Here is an 11,271-nt window from a genome sequence, read left to right on the forward strand (position 1 = left end):
CACTAAGGCCAATTATGGAGTTCCACAGGGTTCAGTGCTAGGACCAATTCTGTTTACAGATACCCAATAACACACACCAATGAGTTAAACTGCAGGAATGTCTTAAAGACATAAAGACCTGGATGACCGCTAACTTTCTGCTTCTTAATTCAGATCAAACTGAGGTTATTGTACTCGGCCCTGAAAATCTTAGAAATATGGTATCTAACCAGATTCTTACTCTTGATGGCAATACCTTGGCCTCCAGTAACACTGTGAGGAACCTCATTTTTGACCAGGATATGTCGTTCAATGCACATATTGAAATATGTAGGACTGCTTTCTCACTTTCCTCTGAAAGCTCCTCGAATATCCAGCCTGAAAATAGCTAAATGCCTTCATTAATTTTTACTTAATAACTCAGTGATTTAGTAAGTGTGACTTAAAAATGTATTCAAATGTTTTAGAGTTAAACAAAAGCTCATCAGCAACAACCAGTTCTTTTCAGTCACTGCATCTCTTCCTACTCCTCCTCAGCAACAGGACAGCTCCCTCTGGAGGACACTGAGAAAACTGCAGGTCAAACTGAGAGGTCTGATTAGTGTGTTTGTGGTAATAGAGATCAATAAAGCTGATTCTGAATCTGTACTAATAAAAGCTCCACCGAGCAATCAAACAGCTGAACCGTCACACAGGATGAATCTGCCTTTAATCTGACAAGCTCATGATCTCCGACATTTTATAGTGTAAGGTTCCGGCTTTGGTTTCCTGCACAATAAAAGCCTTGCAGCTTGTCTCTTCTGAGAGGCTTTTATTGTGAAACATCCACAGGAAGTGGGGTTTGAACTGCAGATCACAGATGAGCCAAAAACATGTGGATCAGTACTTCTGTTTGTGTACCTCAGTGTGTATTTGTACACAGTATGTCAGTTTACTTTCTCCACCTCTCCAGGTGTATCCAGGTGTTGCAATAGATGCCTCGCAGCTGCTTGTCTCTCCAAGTGCATTGTGGGTGACTGCATCTGTTTCTTTGTTGTAAAAACAACGGATCAGAGACTAAAACGTAAGCCCTGCACGCCAGCCTGCACCACACGCGGACAGGTGAGACAGACAGACGGATGGGCTTTCTCTCTCCTCTTCTCTCTTTCTCATCCCCTCCTTGTTCCTTTTCCTCCCTCCTCCTCCTCCTCTGTTGCTGCAGTGCCTCTCGCCTCCATCTGGTTGTCGTCATGGGAACGGTGCTGTCTCTGTCTCCGGGCTCACGGAAAGCCGCTCGGGGCCCGGAGGAGCTCGCGGTAAAGAAGCCACTGGAGGAGGAGGAGAAGGACGGAACAAGGAAGAAGAAGAGGCACCCGGTGCTCCTGCACGCGCTCAGCTGGAAGAAACGGCTCGTGGCCGCGCGAGCGAAGAGGAAGGGAGGGAAGAAAGTGAAGCCCGCAGTGTCCGAGCCCAGGCACGTGCAGCAGGAGCGCCGCGAGCCCAGAGTAGCGAAGCCCGGACACAAACACGGACCCATCCCGGTGCCCGTGCCCACGGTCCCAGACCAGAACCAGAGACAGGCCTGGCCCGAGCCGCTCGTGTCCCCACGGAGGGTGGTGGTTCAGGTGGGTGAGTCAGTGAGGGGTGCTCATGTGTGTTGGCAGAGGTCATCAGCTGGTTTTTAATCAGAGACACGTAGACAGACAGACAGTAAGTGCATGCGCTTGAAGGTCAGAACATTAGGAACAGTGAAGGCAGAAAAACGTGATGCTAAATAATAAAAATGGAGAAGCCGTGAAACCTAACAAAGGAATCAGGAATAATAGATGTAAAATAATTAATATAAATTCATTCATAAAATAAGATTTTTATAAAATGGGGGTGTAAGAAGAATTATTCTGAAATTAATAATAACTAGAAACTCTGTGGTGAATACAGTTTTATTGTTAAGGGTCTGAGGTGGTTCAAAGACAGTTTTCAGTCTAAAAAACCCGGAGGAAAAAAACTCCCATCTGATTATAAAGTTTAAAACATCAGAGGGCACCACACACATCCACCCAGAGGACAGGTTCCACCTACAGAACCTTCAACAGAACCTCAGGTTCTACAGAAACCCAAACACTTTGTTCTACTTCCTGTGTTACAACAAAAAGCTTCCTCTCCTCGCTCCTTGTTTCCTTGTCTTCTCTGCAGGCGTCCACAGGTGAGCTCCTACGCTGTCTCTCCGACTTCATGTGTCGCCGCTGTGTCAAACTGAAGGAGCTCTCATCCAATCAGATCGTTCTGTGGTTCAGAAACGTGGACCGAGCGTTGCTCGTTCAGGGTTGGCAGGTGAGAGCCCATCTGTGTGTCTGTGCTAGTCTCACCTGTCCAGAGCTGTTATCTGCATTCATTTACCTTAACCTCAGGGTTTAACATGTGTGCTTACATGAAAGGGGCAGGGCTTGTAACTCCTCTGGCCAGTCACGGTGTTTACAGTGGTGACAGCTGAGTGGCTTATTTCCAAAGGAAGACAAACTGTATATTAGAGAGATATGAAGGTTTCAGACATGCTACAGACTGAAAGTAACAGACTGCTCCACACAGAGCACTGTCGGTGGAAACGTGTGTGTGTGTCTGTGTTTGTGTGTGTGTGCACTTTAACTTCATGTTGTATGTTTTTATTTCATATCTACTGTGGTATTTAATAAACATGTCATGTTACTGTAGGTTGTTGCTGTGTTTACAAACTGCTGCTGAAAATTAACCTCAGCATCGATGTTTGGGCGTTGCATGTTAAAAATGATAAAACGTTACATTCAGGTCATGTTAGCACAGCTGAAAACTGGAGGAGCATGTTTGGTTTTGTTTGGCTTGGTTTGGTTCTGCTTGGTTTGGTTTGGTTCAGTTTGGCTTTGTTTGGTTTAGGTTGGTTTGGTTGGGTTAGGCTTGGTTTGATTGGCCTCCTCAGTTTCTGTGGGCTCGATTATTGTCTCAAGAGAACATCAGACTTCAGGGAGATCGATGGTTGGTGGCAGTTCTGAGACATGAGTCTCTGAAGCCTTGATCTCTTTCAAATCCCTTCTCCAGAAATTTGCAGTGGCAGTCAGAATGAAGGAAGACGGGTGGACGAATAACTACATGAACAAATCAGTCCTCCTCTTACTTCCAAGATAAGATAAGATAGAACTTTATTAATCCCTCGGGTGGGTTCCTCTGGGAAATTCGACTTTCCAGCATCAAGTCTGAACTGGGTTGTTTAATCTTCAGTTTGCAGCCGTCTGCTTTTAAGGGGTTAATGATGTAATTTTAATAAGGAGAGATCACTTGGATGAATTGAATGTAATTCACTGAGATAGAGAAATTATATTATTTTAAATGTATTCTGCCATTAGACTCTGATGACCCGTCATGTCAAAGTGGACTACCAGTGGTGATAGGATTTAGAACAGGACTCCTGGGAGTCTAGACACTGGTTTGGATGGGGCTCCAATTGAGGTGTCTATGAGGTGGAGATGGGATGGAGGTGGGATGTACAAATGAGAGTCTGAAAGGGAGAATGACTGAGAGTATAGATTGAATCTATGCAAATTGGGGGCTGATTGGCTCAAAGATGGCGGGCGATAAAATGATTGGACTAACCATGTCAGTACTGAGATTGACAGCATGGGAACTGATAATGATGCATAGAAAAGAAAAAGAGCCTAACACCCAGGAAAGCAGGTGTATGCTTATTGAACTTAGGCATAAGCTTCATAATGATGTCACTTGGATGTCTTCTGCTATTGGTCAGTCATCATCGGTGGAAGTGTTGTGACACTACGAACTATAATAATAATAATAATAATAATACATTTTATTTATAGGCGCCTTTCAGACCCTCAAGGTCACCTCACAGTAGCACGTAAACGTGAACTAATAGATAACAATGATATTAATCCAGAATAATTCACCTATTAGTTCAGCTGCTCTTTCTGTAGTACTAGTACTGTTGTCCCTTCATTGCCCTGTCATTGGCTGGCGTTGGCCAGGTGATAGAGCATGTTGTCTGCTAAATGGAAGGCTGATTGTTTGATTGAGATCAGTCCACATTTTGAAACGTGTCCTTGGGCATTGTACCGTCCTCAGAAAGACCACTATAGTGGGTCCGGGATGGGCGTGAGGTTCTGGGGGCGCTCCGTCTCTGGGCTGGGGCCTGGGCCGGGCCTCGGGGGCTTGGGTCCTGGTTGGTGTGTTGCTGGGGTTGTGGGCGGGTGGGTGCATGGGGGCCCAGCCCTGGAGCAGGGTGCCGCCGGTGCATCGAGCCACCTGGGGGGCTCTTCAACTGGTGGGGAAGATTGTCACATCTTGCAGGAGCTTTCCTCTCCTCAGGGGCTCTCTCTGCAGGAGGGGGAGATACAGGAGAGGTGGAAGAAGATCTCAGCCTGGGTGTTTATTGTCTTATGTAGTCTGGAAGAAGAGTGGATGGTGGGGTGGGTGCAGTTTTCTCTGTGGTGGGGTTGGGTGGACTGTCCCGGGCTCTGTGGGGCCGGGAGGCGCTGCTGCTCTGGGCCCCGGTCTGGATGGGCCTGGGCCCCCTTTCCCTGGTGGATCGCGGAGTATGGGGGTGCCTACAGGGGTCAGCAGGGGAGCTGGCCCCAGGGAGGGGTCACTTGCCCCTCCCTTCCTTCCCTCCCCATCTCCAGCTGCCTCCCTCTTCCCGCTCCACCACAACCACCCACACATGCAGGACCTTGGAGTAGGGGTATGTCACCAGGGTGCAGGGGAGGCTACCCCCCCGTCCCCTTCTGGCTGCCTCTGCCTCAATTTTATCCCACAACTTAGACATTCACATTACTCACACTCTCATTACACATACATATAGGATCTTGGGGGTGGGCACGATACACGGAATCCAAAGTACCATCAGGGTGTACACCCCACCCCTGGCGTCGTTGCCCACCTCTCAATTTTGAATACACGTAGACATTGAGGGCTAGCAGGAGGGACCATGCGCTTACCTGCTGCTCTCTGGCAGGTAGCTCCATGCCCTCCTGGGTTTTAAATGCACCTTAGAACACACATGCATCAACACTACAATGAGCGGGTGGAGGGAGGTTTGGAGTCTTCTCTCACCCCCATTCTCTGCGACCTGCTGGAGCGGGGGGGCTAGGAGGAGGAGTTGGCCGTCCGACTGCGGTCTGGAGTGTGGGGCCTTCCTGCTGCTGAGGAGTCGGGGCGGTCTGCCTCCCCCCACCGCAGGGAAAAGGGTAACACCACCTGGGTCTGGGTGCAGTTCCCCCAGTTTGTAGAGTACGCTTGGGGAGTGTGATTGTGTGTACAGCGTCTCTTTATGTCTGTCTCCACGTTGTTTGAGTGTGGCGTAAGTGCATATGAGAGCATGAGGGTGGGAATGGATGTTTGTATATGTGTGTGCCTGTATTTCTGTGTCTATATGTCAGGTTGGGTGTCAGGCGCCACCTCTCTGGGGACATCTTAGGCCCTCCAAGGTTTGGAGGCCTATCTCCCCCTACCACCACTTCCCTGCCAGTGGCGGACTCCCTCAGACATCGGTGCGTTGGTGGTTCTTTGTGTCCGGGGATGGGCGTCCAGGTACACACCGGCTCACTCCTTGGCGGCCGCTTATTGGGGCCTGGGGCCTGGGGCTCGCTCGGGCCACTTCGGAGGTGGGGTGCCCCCGGCCTCTCGGCCTGGGGCTCGGTCACTCAGGCACGGCTGGCTGGCGGCGGAGCTCACGGGCGCGTCACTGCAACTCCCCCTGGCTTCTGCTCCGCGGCTGCTGAGTGAGCCCTCATCTGGGACTCTCCTCAGCTCTTTCTGGGACAGTGGCGCGGCTGCCCCTCTGTTGGTCTTCCTTGGTCTCTTGTGTTCTGGGGGCCTCTGGATGTCTGGAGTTTTGATCTCCTCCATACCTGCTTCATGCCCTGGAGGACGGGGCTGTGGCCCCCCCACACCCTCTAGCAGATCATTACATGAAGGAACCTTTAAAAAAAACAAAACAAAAACAAGCGCGTCCATGCTCACAGGTGTACACACGGGTGATCACACCCACAAACGACACCCTTTTTGGCTCCTACCTCAAAGCACACTGTGTTCTGTTGATCTTATGTGCTGCACAATAATGTTTAATATTTAGTATTTACTGTCATATTCCCATATATCATTGTGATGTTGTTTATTCTATTACTCTTGTTCTCTTCTGCTTGTGTTCTTTTTTCTTTCTCAGCAGGTGACCCAGGTGATCGATATATGCATTTTTTTTCTTCTTTTTTTTTTCTGCTCATTCTGTTGGTTTTTGTCTTTTGCCCTTCTCCCCTGTCCCTCTTCTCAGCTGTTTCTCTTTCCCTCTTTCTTTCTCCCCTTCTTTCCCCCAGTCAAGTCTGTCCCGTATTCAATAAGTGAAAATAAAATGAACAATAAAAGGTGAATCAAATGGACCATTACGGCAAGGCTGGGATGGTCAATTTGGTAAAGTAAATCCGTTGGGCATCTTTCTTTGCCTTTAGACAACAATTCTGATGGCAAAAGAGCCAAACGGGACAGGCAAAAAAAAAAAAAAAGAAAAAAAAAAAAAGAAAGACCACTATAGTGAGTGTAAAACAGCTCTGTGTGAGTGTGGATGGACGTGTGGATGGATGAGTGGACAAATGTGTGGACAGATGTGTGGATGAATGAGTGGATAGATGTGTGGTTGGATGAGTGGACAGATGTGTGCATGGATGTGTGGATGAGTGGGTGGATGGACGTGTGGATGCATGTGTGGACGTATGGGTGGACAGATGGGAGGATGGATGGGTGGATGACTCTAAGACTGGTTGTAAAGTCCACTCTCGGTTGTCCCCCTGCAGGACCAGTGCTTCATCAGTCCGGCCAGCCTGGTGTTTGTGTACCTGCTGTGCAGGGACGTGGTGGATGAGGATACTGCTTCAGAGCACGAGCTCCACGCCACATTCCTCACCTGTCTCTATCTGGCCTACTCCTACTTGGGCAACGAGATCTCCTACCCCCTGAAGCCTTTCCTAGTGGAGTCCAGTCGTGATGCATTCTGGGATCGAGCGCTAGAGCTGATCGAGCGCCTTAGCGGCAACATGCTGCGAATCAACGCTGATCCACACTTCTTCACCGAGGTGTTTCAGGACCTGAAGAAGCAGGGCACATCAAGAGCGAGGGAAGCGGAGAAAGATGGGAAACAGCAGGAGAAGGAGGAGTTGAAAGAGGGGCAGGAGGAAAAGATGGAGAAGAAGGAGGACGTCAAAGAGAAACCTGAGGAGCAGCAGCAGCAAGAGAAGGAGGGGCCGAATGAAGACGATGAAGAAGGCAAGCTGGATGATCTGGACCGCTAACAGAGAGAGGAGATCGGCAGTGTTTGTTACAGAGACTTGCCCAGCAACCATTGACCCGCCAGGGTCTGAATGTAAACCGCTGTTAGCGCGGCGACTGACAAGCGGCAGGCGCGATGCCAAAAGTTTTACAGACACTAGCTCACTTTAACTGCATGATGTCAATCAAGCTTGTAGACAAGTTACCATGGCAACCCTACCATCTCAAGCCTTATTTTGTTTAGTTGCACAATTTGGGGGTAGGGACAGAAAGCATCACACGTGACAGCAGCATGTCCAGGTCAACGCTGGTTTTGGTTCTGTTCTGAGGTTTCGTTTCTGAGTTGGTGGGGTTTTTTTGGGGGGTGGGTGGGTGTTTCTGGGTTCTGCCATTCTTTAAAAAACAAACCATGTATTGTTTTTTTTTAATGGGACTGACCTGAATGCTGCCCGTCTGAGGCGGTCCGCTGGTTAGAGTTGGGGTAACAGGTGACAACCCCTACAAACATGCAGGTTAGCATGTGGTGATGCATAATGATTAAATCTGGAGTTTTAATGTGTTAATGAAATAGTATCACTTAGTTTTATAAGGACAGAGGCAGTGATGCTGTACGCCCTGTACCTGCACAGGTGTGTGCACGAGTGAGTTCCAACCAGAAAGAAAACCATCTATTTTCTTTTGATAGAGTCAGAAAAGCTGGAGGGGGCAGACATAGAGCTTTAAAACGACTCATTTTTTATTACGTCTGACTCATCGTAGATGGAGTGCACAGGGAGATGTTTGTGGTTCATGAACTGCAGGTTTTTTTGTTTTTTTTTAAATCATTGGACGTTGATCAGCAGGACAATTGGTGATCGTCTCAGCTCTGAAACTGTCCTGTGCTGATCAGCAAGCTGCTTCAACTCGTTTCCTTCCTTTACTTTAGCTGGACTGAAGTTACTCACTGAGAGACAGGGATGCAGGAAAGGTTCCAGGTGTTTCACTTCATGTGGTTGTGCAGATGAAATCGTCTTTGAAAATAACTTGTTATTGTATTTATTCAGCTCATCAGAGCCCAAAGTGTATTTATTGATCAGAATCAATATTATTGAATGTTGAGTGGAAGATCTCCTCCTCCAGGAGGTTAGGGATGAAAATCTGACATTTTAACTTCCTGTAAACATAGTCCCATTAACAGAGCTGTGTAATGCAGATTTTCTCAGACAGGTCGTGTGACCTGGCAGTCAGCTGACGTGATTTTGATGTTTTCTGTCTCTGGTCTGAAAGTTGAATGTAAAAGCAGTCAGATCGACTGACCCTGCTGAACCATCATCATAAACAACAAAAGTCAGCTGTGTGTGTGTGACCTCTTATTTCCCTTTTCACCTGTGGTTTCATCTGCAGGCCACACTCTGTTCTACCTGCCTGTATCCATGGAATGAAAGATGAAGGTTTGAACCTGTCTGCTTGTGTTGTTTGGGTAACCCTCGGTCTTCAGACGGGACGAGAGTTCAGACCTGAGTCCCAGTTCATCCTGTTAGCCCTTTAAACTAGATCTTAAATGTGCCACTACGTGCACACTGCTAAATCTGAAGTGGCCAGAAGTTTGTGATGTGATGACAACTGCAGTCGTGGTTATTTCAGCCCCCTGACTGATGCCGAGACTGAGAGACAAGACCCTAAGTCAGGGGTGGGGAACTCGAGAGCTGGTGTCCTGCAGGTTTTAGATGTGTCCTTCTTCTTCTGAATCTGAATCTGTGTAGGGTTTATTGGCGGTTGGCAAACAGCAAGATGGTGCATTACCGCCACCAACTGGTGTGGAGTGTTAGATGTGCACTTGATCCAACACAGCTGATTTAAATGACTAAATGACCTCCTCAGCATGGCTGTATCCCAATTCAGGGTCTGCAGCCTTAAAGTACGCAGCCTCAACGCTCCTCAAGGGCCGCGTACTCAAAGACCGCTAAGGCTGGAAGTGTGAGGCTTGTGAAATGGGACGGTCTAGCCTCCGTCGCGCTGCCCAGCTTGCCTAGCAACCATGATAGCTGGAAACGTGTGGTTGACAGAAATGAAGAAGAACATATTTTGCTTGTTTGTTTTTTTTCCACACGAGCTTTGTGTGATTTAATAAGTATCTGAGGCTGAGACCACAGGACTAAAACATGATTGTTGGGCTTCATATCTGTACTGAACAGTCATATAAGATTAGTTAGTAAATAACAGTTAGCTAATGTTGTTCATGAGACTAAAGTCAGTGTAAATATGATATGGCCAATATAATAGTTATTATATTAATCATTATTAGTTATTACAGCAGTGAGTTTGAACTCTCAAATCAAATCACTTCTATTGTCACATCACATGTGCAGGTACACTGGGACAGCACATGTGAGTGAAATTCATGCGAGTGAACTCTGTGTCAAATACTGAGCTTCAGTAAAGATTCAAGTTGCAGTTATTTATATGTCCTATCACCTTAAATCTTCATTCAAAGACACTCAAGTATCTTTGACAGTGTATATATAGATGTATCATATATAAGAGACAAATATTGTTCGTTTAATTTGTTGGCATTACTAAATTTGTCTCAATGCTTACATATATGTGTAAAAAGAAAATGTACGAGCTGTGATAACTGTTTCTGATAGAATGAAGAGTAGACGGATATATGAAATATTCCTTTATTGGGTGAGAAAATCAGACCATGTCATAACTGCTTTAAGTCATACAGAATAGACATCAGAGCCTTAAACAGGCTGACTTCTGCTAAATGGGTCAAACTGGGCAGAAAGTCTACAAACTAGGGCTGCACGATTTTGCATAAAATGAGAATCATGATTTTTTGGCTTAGAATTGAGATCACGATTCTCTCACAATTTTCTTTTCCAGTATAAATATTTATTGCACATATTAACTGCACATCAACTTCGTAACAGTTGAGACTGAACATAAAAACAATAAATAAACATAAAAACAACAAATGTCTCACGTTTTGTTGTTGCTGCAAAATGTTGTACTGCTTGAAATTCCGTCTCCACCATTGCTCGACACTGCGTGTATAGAGCAGGTAGTGCAACAATAGAAAAAATAGTTGCGGGACGGCACTGTGTAGCGTTTGTCTAGGGTGTTGATCATTTTCCTGAATCCCTCGTTTTGCACAGTGTTGATGGGAGCCATATCTTTGGTCAGGTGATAAGTGATAGCCTCCGTAATTTCTTTGTGCCTGCGGGAGTTCGACGGGTATAGGGAAGCGCTGTATAAGGTTCCCGCTATTGATGTTTGGGTGGTTGACCGGGACGGATTTTCTCCTGTCACTTTCTCGTCATCCCTGACGTGCTCTCCGTTGTTTTTTCCCTGCTAATTTTAGCATCACACGGCACAGCTTCTGTATCACGTGGTATAAGGCTCCGCCCTTGTCATTTGTTGAGCAGGAAGAGTGAGCGCTTGTTTTCATGCAGAGTACGTCCCGGATCAAAATGCGGTACAATCGTCGTCGTTGTCTTTTTTTTTTTTTTTTTTTTTAAATCGTTGTCATTTGGAAATGAGATCGCACATAAGTATGAATCAAGATCGCGATTTTCTAACGATTAATCGTGCAGCCCTACTACAAACGCATAACATCCTTACAGAATATGATGTAACACTATAGATCAACTTAGCTCAGAATATATAAAGCATATAAACAATTACAGCAATATGATGCAACAAACACAGCAGTGCTACTGATCCAAAATACTCAAAGCTTCATAGAACTGAAACAAACATTTATTTTTAGCTCCATTCTGCTGCTGATACATACTTTAGCTTTCTGAACATTAAACTTGTTGCTGCCTTTCATAGTGTGTAACTTGAAGGCCCTGAGTACTTTCTCCCACACTGAAAACACTGGGATGATCACATTATTTGAACATTACCTAATAAGACTGATTCAGGACAGACAGTTATGTTAAACTTTCCTAGCAGTCCTTCACAAACAGGGAACAGTGTGGAGGCCTATCTCCCCTCACCACACTCCCTGCCGGTGACTGATGCCCT

General features: G+C 46.5%; 1 protein-coding gene across 3 annotated transcripts; it reads left to right on the plus strand.

Annotated features, from left to right (window-relative positions):
- The first annotated feature begins 874 nt into the window (after positions 1-874).
- LOC146559003 (cyclin-dependent kinase 5 activator 1-like) lies at positions 875-8,587 on the plus strand. Of its 3 annotated transcripts, none has more exons than XM_085247301.1 (4): positions 875-1,042; positions 1,181-1,583; positions 2,152-2,289; positions 6,786-8,587. In XM_085247301.1, exons 2-4 carry the CDS (start codon positions 1,209-1,211, stop codon positions 7,278-7,280), a joined length of 1,008 nt encoding a protein of 335 aa, XP_085103427.1. In that variant the 5' UTR covers positions 875-1,042; positions 1,181-1,208; the 3' UTR covers positions 7,281-8,587. The 3 variants fall into 3 exon arrangements, with proteins under 3 accessions (XP_085103427.1, XP_085103426.1, XP_085103425.1); XM_085247300.1 differs by having other exon boundaries at positions 876-1,080; XM_085247299.1 differs by lacking the exon at positions 875-1,042 and having other exon boundaries at positions 1,087-1,583.
- The last annotated feature ends 2,684 nt before the right edge of the window (positions 8,588-11,271 follow it).

Source organism: Mchenga conophoros, linkage group LG15 (assembly GCF_057382185.1).
Source record: "Mchenga conophoros isolate Kocher_MC1m ecotype Shallow Benthic linkage group LG15, M_conophoros_male_GT1.1, whole genome shotgun sequence".
NCBI classification, from domain to species: domain Eukaryota; kingdom Metazoa; phylum Chordata; class Actinopteri; order Cichliformes; family Cichlidae; genus Mchenga; species Mchenga conophoros.

Bases quoted from the DNA above. Each gene is read 5' to 3' on its own strand.
- LOC146559003 (XM_085247299.1), top strand. From the start codon at position 1,098: ATGGGCTTTCTCTCTCCTCTTCTCTCTTTCTCATCCCCTCCTTGTTCC. The intron at 1,584-2,151 runs GTGGGTGAGTCA...TCTTCTCTGCAG, and splicing joins CACGGAGGGTGGTGGTTCAG to GCGTCCACAGGTGAGCTCCT. The intron at 2,290-6,785 runs GTGAGAGCCCAT...GTCCCCCTGCAG, and splicing joins TGCTCGTTCAGGGTTGGCAG to GACCAGTGCTTCATCAGTCC.